This window comes from Eptatretus burgeri, chromosome 16, assembly GCF_056783735.1.
Source record: "Eptatretus burgeri isolate ZD-2024b chromosome 16, Ebu_testis_v1, whole genome shotgun sequence".
In the NCBI taxonomy this organism is placed as follows: domain Eukaryota; kingdom Metazoa; phylum Chordata; class Myxini; order Myxiniformes; family Myxinidae; genus Eptatretus; species Eptatretus burgeri.
In genome coordinates this window covers 52,436,394-52,449,969 of record NC_140976.1, presented here as the reverse complement: position 1 = coordinate 52,449,969, position 13,576 = coordinate 52,436,394, and the positions used below count along the sequence as shown (strand labels likewise).

Here is a 13,576-nt window from a genome sequence, read left to right as displayed (position 1 = left end):
AGTGTGTGCATCCATTAGCGATACTCCAACACCATTTTCTGTCACATTCCGACTGTCATAACTAATTTTGTACACGTCTGAATTCAATAACAAATTTTTGCAAAAAAAACTTGAAATATGTACGCACATCCTAAAATATTTTGTTTGATTTCGTTTGTTAGCAACAGAATTACAGGGGTTCAAAAACAAGAATAGATACAAAGCCCACCTGTACATGGCACAAGTGGTTTAACCACTGATCCCTGCCAGAGGGGGTGGGTATTGACACCTTTCTTCACTCCCAGAAGGAACAGGTATCACTCTTACAAAAATGAGGTGTCCATCCGTCAATCACGCGAGGAAGAAGCGGGACCTCAAGCTTTATTGTAGTGGTTCATGCTGTCTTAGAATAATAAAAATGGTACCATTGGAAAGCTAATAATCGATTTACTATGGTTACATTTGTTATTTTACTTCAGCAGGAACCCTGCAAAAGGACATGGAAGGAGCACACAAATTATATTTGGCAATACTTCTCAAAGCAATTGAAAAATATATAAAAGTACATGGAAGGAACACACAAGAAACAACCACAGCCATGACTACAACAGCAACCTCAATAATTACGTGTTACAAAAGATCCTTTTTTACGTTTGACTGTTTGTATGTGTAGTATATATGTATATATATATATGTATGTGTATATGGATTTGTGTATGTATGTATGGATGGATACATCTATATATGAATGGTATGTATCTACTGTATATATGTATGGAATGTATGTATATATGTATGTGTATGGTATGTATGTATATATGTTTGTGTATGCATGTACACTATATATAAATGTATGTATCAATGTATGTATGTATGTATATTTGCATGTATGTAAATATATATATGTGTGTATATATATATATATATATATATATATATATATATATATATATATATATATATATATATATATATATGTCTATATATGTATATATGCATATATGTACAGTATATATATATATATATATATATATATATATATATATATATATATATGTATGTATATATATATGTATACATATATATATATATATATATATATATATATATATATATATATATATATATATATATATATATATATATATATATATATATATATATATATATATATATATATATATATATATATATATATATACATACAAATATACATACATACATACATACATTGATACATATTTACATATGTTGTGGCCAACAGCCACAACCTTAACCTTCACAACTCCATCCCACAAGCATCACATCACCGCCATTCCCAACGGCACCATAACCATCAACCACCACCGAAAACCCTCCACCACCTTCGCCTCTCTCCTTCTACGGCCATTCCCGCACCACCTGTGAACACTGAGCGTCGGGCTGTCTCGGGCCCGTTTGGCGATTGGTGCCGAACGCACCGAGCCGCGAGCGCAAATAGCGGCCTTTCCGATGGAGAATTCGGATCAAGAACGCTACTCGCCCACTTCCCTCCGTCCAATTAGCAAGCGCGGAGCAGCTTGGCCCCGCCTCCAGGCGCGTCTGTGTGAAATCAATATATGCAAATTCTAGGATAAGGAGAGATTCACGCCCCCTTTCCTCTGACCAATGGGCGAGCGTGGCTCCGCCCCCGAGGTCATCCTGATCAGGATATTTGCATATTAACTGCTCCTGCCGGCCTATAAGAAGGCGAGCGCAAGGCGAATGAAGTCAGTCGAGTCGGGTGGCGAAGTGATCGGTGTGGCAGGAAGAGTCGAGTCGGGTGGCGAAGTCATCGGTGTGGCAGGAAGAGTCGAGTCGGGTGGCGAAGTCATCGGTGTGTCATCGAGTTGGGTTCTGGAGTCGGCTGACAAGAGTTGCGGGAAGAGGCAAAGGAGCTCGGGTCCGAGGCAAGAATGATGGCGGTCGGCGACGAGGTCGCGGTGTGGGATCGCTCGTCGCGGGACCCAAGCCAGCCAGCCATTCTCCCTCCCCCATGGCATCAACAATTCCCTCTTTCCCCCGCTCTGAGATAGTGCAACAAGGGGTCCCCGTTCCCACCCCACTCCAAACGTCGTGCCAAGAAAACCCGCCAAGGAGCACGGAGTCGGGGCAGAGCCATGTGGCCACATCTGCGGCTCGTCCGCCAACGCATCACGAGGACACGGGAAGGACCCCCCCCCCCAGTCTCGCGGGCCTGACCGCTCCTTCAGGTCACGCGCACATATTGGCCTACAGGCACGTCTGCCCCCTTGTCTATGAGGGTGGCTTCTTTCCTTTGCTTTTGAGTAAATGTGTGTTGGCGCCGTCTGTAAAGTAGAACTGTATAAGTGTTGCCGTGTGTGCGCGTAGTCTGTAGTAACTCTGCATCGTTGTTGCTTTTGTTTTGGTTGCTATATGTGCATTTTTACTGTTTGGCTGTATATGTGTGCTTTCCTTGTGCCGGGGGATAAATGTGCTTTGTGTGAACTGTTTTCCCGTTTTGCTTCGTCTTTTCTTTATTGACCCTCCATCCTGCTTCACATAAAGGGTTCGTAATGGGCTTAATACGCCCGGTAATTAATCGGAACCGTCGAGGCCAACGATAACACCGCTCAGTTATCACTGTAGCACGGAATGGACCGCTTAAGCGGTTCGTGTCCGGAGTCGACCTGCGGCGAGGTACGATCGTCCGGTTTACCATCCACGTGGGTACTTAGGTAGGTCGAGTTTGGCGAACAACCCTATCCTACGCGGGTGGCTGATTGGCACGATTGTGGTGAGGTCGAAAGGTGAGGCGATAGTTCTCGGAGGGTCACGACTGAATTGTCCATCTGGTAGGCGATGTGGTCGTGATTCGAGTGACGCGGCCATTCGCACGCCGGCGGGCACGAATTCGCAACAATATTTATATACTATATATACATCTATGTATGTAGATATATGTATGTGTATATATATATATATATATATATATATATATATATATATATATATATATATATATATATATATATACATTATACATGTATATATGTCTGTATCTATATATGTATATATATATATATATATATATATATATATATATATATATATATATATATATATATATATACATATGTATATATATATATGTATTTGTGTAGATGTATGTATGTATTTATATGTATGTATATATATATATATATATATATATATATATATATATATATATGTGAATGTATGTATATATATATATATATATATATATATATGTATGTATCTGTATATATATATATATATATATATATATATATATATATGTATCTGTATATATATATATATATATATATATATATATATATATATGTATCTGTATATATATATATATATATATATATATATATATATATATATATATGTATCTGTATATATATATATATATATATATATATATATATATATATATATATATATATATATATATATATATATATATATATATATATGTGTATCTGTATATATATATATATATATATATATATATATATATATATATATATATATATATATATATATATATATATATGTATATATATATATATATATATATATATATATATATATATATATATATATATATATATATATATATATATAAGCCTGGTGTTGGCACAGTGGTTAGCGCAGCGGCTTGGGATCCAAAAGGTCCTGAGTTCAAGCCCCGTTGGGCCACTGAATTAATACACCAGGGGGTTGACTCAGCCTGTCATCCTTCCGAGGTCGGCGAAATGAGTACCAGTATACTGGGCCGGTGTATACCCCGGTTAAAATAGGTGTACCATATCCCTGTGTCGTAAGAGGCGACCAGGGTTGCGTCAGGAAGGGCATCCGGCGTAAAACATGTGCCAAATCACGATGCGGATCACACGGATGATCCGCTGTGGCGACCCCTAACGGGAGCAGCCGAAAGAAGAAGAAGATATATGTATACCTAAATATATGTATGTATGTATATATGGATGTATATGTATATGTGTATGTTTGTATGTATGTACATTGTATGTTTGTATATATGTATGTTTATATGTAATTATGTATGTATGTTTTTATGCATGTATATATGTACGTATGTATATATGTATGTATGTATATGTATGTATCTGTATGTATATATATATATATATTTGTATGTATGTATGTACATATATATATATATGTATGTATGTATGTACATATATATGTATTTATATATACTTATGTATGTATGTATGTATATACATATATGTATCTTCGGAGTGTTAGAGTCCGGAGAGTTGGAAGAGCGCTTGAGTTGTGCGCTGGACGACGTGGCTTGCAGTCGGCGGTGGGAGTGGAGAGACGCCCCGTTGGGAGCTAGAGAGTCCGGAGTTCGGGCAGTTGGTTCGCTGGGGGTTCGCTGGCGCAACCAGGAGGCCTGAGGCGACACCCATTCCGTCCTTCAGCGCGTCGTCGGCGAGACCAGGCCGTAGTGGAGGCTGGACGACCAAGGGAGCCAGTCAGAGCTCGGGGGTCCGGGCACAGACATCGAGGGTCGCCGAACCACGACCCAACGAGGGGGGCTAGGTAGCCCACTCGGTCTCTCGGAGCCCCTTCGGTCATCCCGGCTCTGAGCAGTTATAAAGGCTCATAAGCCCGGTTCTTTCTTTCTGGGGTTTTGCATGAAAGTCTGTGGTGCCTTGTCCATAAGTAGCAAACTGATTAAGTGCTTGTACATAATAAATAGACATCGGCTGTAGGTTTTTGCTCGTGTCTTGTCCCCATCCCCCCATTCATTGCAGATCTGCATTGAGAATAAATACCCCCATTGTTTGAATGTTCACCTGCTCGTTGCGTCCCTTCCTCCATTGACTGCCATAATTGCGTTCAGGATATTAGCTGGCTGATTAATTATAAGCCAATAAAACGTACATCTGGTCCGACGGGACTTGGCGATATAAAACCGCTCGGCAATCGCATACGGAACGAGCTGCTTAAGTGGCTCGTTTTCGTGCAGGTCCCGTTGAGGTACTCCCGCACTTTTGTCCACGCGAATAATTAGGTACATTGACAATTCGGCGATTGACCCTGTAGCGCGTGGACAGAAGAGTTGGCTGGTTTATGGTGTGTTAAAAACACCCGTAGTTGGGTTTCGGCGTTGATCCGGAAGCTGCGACTAGATTGCCACGTTCGGTGGGCGCACGCGGCCGCAATCGGGCTAAAGGCGGTCGTCCGCACGCCGGAGTAGCGAAAATCTACAACAATTTATATGTATCTATATATATTCATGTATGTATGTATGTACGTATATATGTATCTATATATATATATATATATATATATATATATATATATATTCATGTATGTATGTGGGTACATATATATGTATCTATATATATATATATTTATGTATGTATGTACATTTATATGTATATATACATTTATATGTATATATACATATATATATATATATATATGTATTTATATCTATTTATGTATGTATGTATATACATATATATGTATCTATATCTATTTATGTATGTATTTATGTATGTACATATATATATATAAATACATATATATATTTATGTATCTACATAAAAAAAATATATATATATATATATATGTACGTACATCTATATGTATTTATATATATTTATGTATGTACATTTTTATGTATTTATGTATGTGCATTTATATGTATTTATATATATTTATGTATGTATGAACATTTATATGCATCTATATATATATATGTATGTATGTACATATATATATATATATATATATATATATATATATATATATATATATATATATATATATATATATATATGTATCCATATATATTTATGTATGGATGTACATATATATGTATCCATATATATTTATGTATGTATGTACATATATATATATATATATATATATATATATATATATATATTTATGCATGTATGTACATATATATGTATGTACATATATATGTATCTATATCTATTTATGTATGTATATATATATATATATATATATATATATATATATATATATATATATATATATATATGTATGTACATCTATATGTATTTATATATCTATATATTTATTATTTATGTATGTATGTACATATATATGTATCTATATATATATATATATATATATATATATATATATATATATATATATATTTATGTATGTATGTACATATATATGTATACATATATATATATATATATATATATATATATATATATATATATATATATATGTATCTATGTATGTACATATATATATATATGTATATATGTATATATTTACGTATGTATGTACATATATATGTATTTATAAATATTTATGTATGTATGTACATCTATATGTATTTATATATATTTATGTATGTATGTATGTACATCTATATGTATTTATATACATTTATGTATGTACATTTATATGTATTTATTTATATTTATGTATGTATGAACATTTATATGCATCGATATATATATATATATATATATATATATATATATATATATATATATATATATATATATATATATATATATATATATTTATGTATGTATGTACATATATATGTATCCATATATATTTATGTATGTATGTACATATATATGTATCTATATATATTTATGTATGTATCTTCTTCTTCTTCTTCTTTCGGCTGCTCCCGTTGGGGGTCAACAAAGCGGATCATCCGTATGATCCGCATCGTGATTTGGCACATGTTTTATGCCGGATGCCCTTCCTGACGCAACCCTGGTCGCCTCTTACGACACAGGGATATGGTGCACCTATTTTAACCGGGGTATACACCGGCCTAGCATACTGGTACTCATTTCGCCGACCTCGGAAGGATGACAGGCTGAGTCAACCCCCTGGTGTATTAATTCAGTGGCCCAACAGGGCTTGAACTCAGGACCTTTTAGATCCTAAGCCGCTGCCAGAACCACTGCGCCAACACCAGGCTCATATTTATGTATGTTTGTACATATATATATATATATATATATATATATATATATATATATGTATGTACATATATTATGTATGTACATATATATATATATATATATATATATATGTATCTATATCTATTTATGTATGTATGTATGTACATATATATGTATCTATCTATATATATATATTTATGTATGTAAATCTACATGTATTTATATATATTTATTATTTATGTATGTACATATATATATATATATTTATGTATGTATGTATATATATGTATATATATATATATTTATGTATGTATATATATATATATATTTATGTATGTATGTATGTATGTATATATATATATATATATATATATATATTTTTTTTATGTATATGCATATATATGTATGCCTGTACATATATATATATATATATATATATATACATATATATATATATATATATATATATATATGTATGTACATATGTACATATGTACATATGTACATATATATATATATATATATATATATATATATATATATATATATATATATGTATGTACATATATACATATATATATATATATATATATATATATATGTATGTATGTACATATGTATTTATATATATTTATGTATGTATGTACATATATATATATATATATATATATATATATATATATATATATATATATATATATGTATTTATATATATTTATGTATGTATGTACATATATATGTATTTATATATATTTATGTATGTACATATATATTTATGTATGTATGTACATATATATGTATGTATGCATGTTTGAACCTTATATAATGTTAAACAGCTTGGCAGATTTCCATCAAATTTTGCCTTTATGCTCAGAGTACCCAGCGTTATGTCGTGTGTACAAAATACCACCCCTCCATTCCTTGAGGGTGGGGACACGACTTATTTTCATCTCTACATGTGGAATTGTGCAAGTGGTTGAACCACTGATCCCTGCCTGAGCGAGGGAGTGCAAGCAGCGTATTTTGCTCCTGAAGGGAGCGGGTGTTACTCCTAGAACGAAATTTGGTGATTAAGGGAAATTTGGCAGATATGTGAAGACACTGCTGTGCTTTCTGCATGCAGTTTGTGTTGTATAATTGTACATTGTAACACGACTTGAATACAAAGTCTTCTTTTACCATCTGATAATGGATAAATTTATCACATTGCTGTGCATTTTCTCTGCTGCGTTGTGCTAATTAAAATACTTACGCCATGTGGTTGCTTTATTGTTGTGAATACAAATCCACTCTCCTCCCTCTTCCCCTTTCTCCCTTCCACCACTCCCACAACTTTCCACCTGCCATTCTTTTGTATCCCTGTAGGGCAGAGACTGAAGACAGGTATACAATTCCCAAGAAGTGCTGTGGTTTGTACCAAAATGACTTGGGGTTGCAGTACTGCAGTTCCAGGCTGCCCGCTGAACTAAATCTGACGGTTTTGAAATCCTGGCTCGGGGGATTTCACGGAGCCAGTGTATCCAACTTTTTAATTTATTTCCAGACATCCTTGATCTTATTGCTTTCTTCTCTCCATCTGTGAAGTGGTTAAAATATTACCTTGTGATTGCCTGCAGTGCAGTGAATTACTCATTCCATTAATGAAAATTTTAATCGTGATGCATTGCAGTTTTGAGTTCACATTTTATGATGCTTAAACAAAAGTCGCTGAATCGGAAAAATTGTCAGCCTTTTTATATATATATATATATATATATATATATATATATATATATATATATATATATATATATATATATATATATATATATATATATTACGTGTAGAAAAAAAATGTCAATTTTGAAACACACCCCTCCTCCAACTCCCGACCCCCTTTATCTCCCAGGTATCTCCCATCCCCCAGGTGCATGCCTCTTCCTCTTTACTCTGATATCTTGACAACCACTCTCTCAATACTCTTAACTTACGCTAACCTTGTATTGGGATATTGCAGGGGTTTCAACTGCCAGACTTAGGAAACAAATTAGTTCTCTCTCAATATGAAGAACGTGTTAACATTTATTTTCCAAGCTCCTGATTACAAAGAAATTAATATTAAACGATTTGGTGAAGATGTTGTTGAACTGTTGCAGAATATCAAATGTGAACTAATTTTAATAAAATGCCAATAACTATCATATTAAGCATACCTGAAGGTGCGCCAACCATCTACCATGTGGCAATGTTCCAGTAAGCCCAACGAATGTGTTCCGTGTGCATCTCGGATAAATCCAGGTGGTAAACCGAAAACCTCCATGCCAGTTATTACAACACCATGGACGCTTTCCTTGGAGACATCCACTGCTCCTTGATGCAGTTCAGTTTCCAGGCAAGAGAGGTTGGTGTGATGCTCTCTTCTATGAACATTGGTTTAAAAGGCTGGATTGCATGACGGCAGTTATTTTAGGCCCAGAGTAGGTCCAACGCCCTCCTTATGGCTAAGCCGAAGTCACCGCACAGATCTGTTGCTTATTCGAGTCACCGCTTGTCACGATTCCTTTCCAGGCCAACTTTGTGCCCTCCTTTGAGGTTGAGATCACTGACAGTAGTTGGTCAGTCCAACGCAGTGCTCTTCATGCACCTTTTGCCAATTATTGCCAACTCTCCATGGAATGCCACTTGCCCACAAACACCACACATCACCAACTCTTTCCTGCTGCTACCTCTTCCTTTTTCTTTTCTTTCTTTTTTAAGCATTGAAGCCGCTTAAATATTTGAGTATTTCCTTCCGTCCGTAAAAAATGAAGAATAAGAAGAAACTTTCAAACGCATGGTGTTTCGACGAAAAATGGACCCTTTTGACCCTTTCGTCAACTTAAACCCCTTCAAACTTTGAAGACTCTTTAATATCCTTGAAGACCCTTAAGACCCAAAACTCCCTGATGACCCAAAATTGCCCAAGGAGCCAAAAGACCCCAAAGACCCAGATTACCCAAAAGACCCTGAGGACCCAAAAGACTCCTTCGACCCAAAAGACCCCTAATATCCAGTAGGTCCCAGTTCTTCATTGCATGGCCCATGAGCCAGTGCGGCCCCCTGACATGCGGCCGATAAAACAAAAAATGTGAAAAAGTCCCCATCATAATCTGCCATAAATGCCATCAAATTGACCCATTGGTTTCAAATGAGTGTTTTCAACACTCAGCATAAGAGTAACAAAACTACATCAGGATATGGTTGCAGTATACAAACAATTACACGTGCAGCCCAGTTAACCACAACGAAGAAGAGTATGTGGAGGCGGGCCGAAGAGCAGCTATTCTGGAGTCCTTCAGGCAGTGACAGCTCTCACACTGATGTCTTTTCGGCAAAAGTGGCCACGTCTAAAACAATAGTGAAGATCACCGCTGTAGACCCTTTAAGACTCCACTATAAATTAATGAGGGTGTGTGTGTGTGTGTGTGTGTGTGTGTGTGTGTGTGTGTGTGTGTGTGTGTGTGTGTGTGTGTGTGTGTGTGTGTGTGTGTGTGTGTGTGTGTGTGTGTGGAAATTTTTTGTGGAGTTCTACTGGAACATTCTGATGTGGAATGTGACACACCAAACTGATCGTCATGATCCCCTGAGTTGATTACATTAATTTACTATAAAGGACCTGTAAGAATTCCCATGTTTTAAATGCACGTCGTGTTAAAGTGTATCGGGCAGTTTAATAGGTTCTTTCACGGCATGGCATTCCATTTGCAAAATAAATAACATCGTAACAAACCATACATTAATTAATACAATTAATATTTACAACAATAATAGGAGTCTCATTTGGCAAGTATAATCTCTGCCCTGGCACAAGCACACTGGGCTTTGTGAAAGGTAAACCAATACTCAAGCAGTACAGCAGGCAGGTGTGCAACAAGGCCTTGAAGACCAATGAAAATTTGGTCCAATGGACCAACTGGCCCACTAGGGATTTTGAAGGGTTCTAAAGGGTATTTCTAAAGGATAATTCGAAAGGGTTTCATTCGTTTCTAGACTTTGCCTATTTCATATTCAAAATGAAAAACTGAACTGCTTCCTTCGGACATGGGTGCGATTTTTATTTATTTATTTATTTATTTTTCACGAATCAGCTCTGAAATCAAATATCGAATCAGCCCATTTATACCATGAAAATGGTTCCAAGGTGGTTGGGGAAGATTTGGACTGCAGTGTCATCCACCGGAGGAGAATTATGCCTTCCACGGCTTTAGCAACACTGTACCTCCTAGCCTCTTCCCCATGGGTGTAGTTTTGTGCTTGCTGTTGGCTAATACTAGCTCATCCGCTTCACATCAAGGGTTGCACTACCCCTCTCGGCGACTTGAGTTGCCACAAACCAGTCCAATCTGGATGGGTGTTTTTATGGGAGACACCATCTCCTTACTGGATGGCCGTTGGCTCCAATAGAGAACTCATGCGCCCCTTGTCAGGTGTTGTTTTTAGTCCTGGTAGGGTGTCACAGTCACCCTCCCCACTAGCAGGCCAGTGAGGGGGGTCGGTTTAGTCGCCGACAGCCTGACCATGTGGCAGGTAGCACTGTGTTACATGTTATCAGTGGCAGTTCCAAAAGACTTGACAGTTGCAAAAGACAAACCTGCATTTTCCTTCACCGTCCTCCCTTCCCTCTCCATTGGAACAATGTCCCCTTTTCCAGAAAATCCTTTTTTATGGAACAGCTAACCCATTACACCCCTCCTTTTAAGAATTTTGATAATATCATTGTAGCCTTCTCACCACCCCTCCTCTATTCCCAATCCTGCAAACATAATAAATAGTGAGTCCCTTACAAAGTTCTGTCAGGATTGAATGAAGAAATTTTCATACCAAGAATAATGTCATTTTTGCTCATCTTCAAATGCACCGTTTAAATCTTGTTGCCTTCAGCATATAAAGATTGAATAATCAAATAACAGATTGAGCAATAATAGCACCTCTATTGTGAAGTCGAATCAGGCCATGCATGATCTGCACGAGAGATGATTCATTCGGTGATTGATGTCAGAAGGGTGAGTGGCGTTAAGTGTTCCATATTATTTAACTTCCCATCAGTGACTTTCACAGATTTAAAGAAATACTTGATTCACAAGATGCCCTGTTCTGTTCTTGCATGCGACAGCTTGGCTACCTGGGTAGCTATCATTTCTTGGAAGCATGGCTGTGCTGATGTTGCTGTGTCCCTACACCAGTACCCTGGTACTCATTTCACCGACCTCGCAAGGATTACAGGCTGAGTCAACCCCACGTGATGTAAATTCAGCAGCCAACGGGTTCGCACTCAGGACCCTAAGATCCTAAGCCTGCCACGCTAACCACTAAGCCCACGCCAGGCGCAAGATGCCCTTGGGTATACATTTGTATGGAGGGTGTTGACATGCAGAATTATTGCTAATGCAGTGAAGCGAATATAAGAAAACAATAGTTGGCTATCATATTTAATTGTGCACATAAATCAAACAAATTGTTACGCATATATCTCCTATTACATTTAGTTTGCAGTGGCCGAATAACTCCAAAAAGGTGATGCTGTCTGTCATCCCTGCCAGCCTCTCGGAATTTAATTGTATGTGCATTGTCTGACAGTATGACAATGGTACATGCTACATACGTGTACTCCCTCTGCAGTAAAATATTAAACCATTGCTCTACCTTGCAAGCACTTCAAAGCTGTAGCAATGAATTGCCTTTTAGAGGAGCTGTGTTGTCACAACATCAATGGTATTTCCAGTCTGATAGATTGTCAGAATATACAATTCTTTCAGGAGGCATTTGTTGACTTTGATCAATTAACCAATGGGATATGTACGAGGGCTGGTATGAAAGTTATTCGTTTTATGTTCATCTTCAGGTCTGGCCTTTCATCCCGACCCTTGTTCTATCTCATTGGTTAATTGGGCAAACCCACACAGAGCTAAGCTGGCCTCCAAAGTAAGCCGCTGATGAGGCATCCTCTCTCGATCCTAATTCTTCCTTGTAAAATCAGACGACTCAAAGTGTATTAGGCCTTTGTTCGCAGCCCAGTGAATTATGACTCTCGCATATGGTCTGGCACCCCAGCATCACATCCATCTCTCCTGGATTCTGTGGAATATAAAGCTCTCAAAATTATTGGACTCTTCTGTGATGAGGCCGAAACAAAAGTTATGTTGCCCTTACATTGCAGGCAGGTCGGTGGTCTGTTTTCTCCCGCCTATTCTCCAATATTGCACCCTCTGCTCCTTGTCCTCTGATCCCCCCCCCAACAACTCCAGGATGCACATGTTCTTCCAGTAACCAGAAATCTCCTCCTGGTTAAAGTTCCATTTATTTCGGCTGACTTTACGTCTCTAACCCTTTGTTCTTGGCTTTTCCCATGTATGGCACTGCCTTCCAATGACCGTTCTTTCCTACTCTTCCATCCAAGGCTTAAATCAGGCACTGCACTGCCACCTCACATCATCCCCCATCGTAACCCATGATCTTTATTATCTCCATTAACCCTCCTGAACACAACCCTCTTTCTTACTGCTTTCAGTCTTTCATCTTCTCCTCTGTGTTTCTTCTTTTCTTGTTCCTTCATTCCCTTAGTGATTGTGCCCAATTGTTGCTCCCCGAACCCACTGTCAGTTCATACCACCCGTCGC

At 36.9% G+C, this 13,576-nt stretch overlaps 1 protein-coding gene across 2 annotated transcripts in view; it reads left to right on the top strand.

The window, feature by feature from the left end:
• Window positions 1-13,576, top strand: part of LOC147011068 (double C2-like domain-containing protein alpha) — a 431,659-nt gene that overhangs the window by 176,967 nt on the left and 241,116 nt on the right. The window contains exon 4 of one of the 2 annotated variants that reach the window (XM_085859768.1): window positions 8,307-8,324. In XM_085859768.1, the coding sequence (XP_085715894.1) occupies window positions 8,307-8,324 (18 nt within the window). Of the gene's footprint in view, window positions 1-8,306; window positions 8,325-8,786; window positions 9,322-13,576 lie in introns of those variants that run through there. The other variant, XM_085859769.1, reaches the window with a different exon arrangement.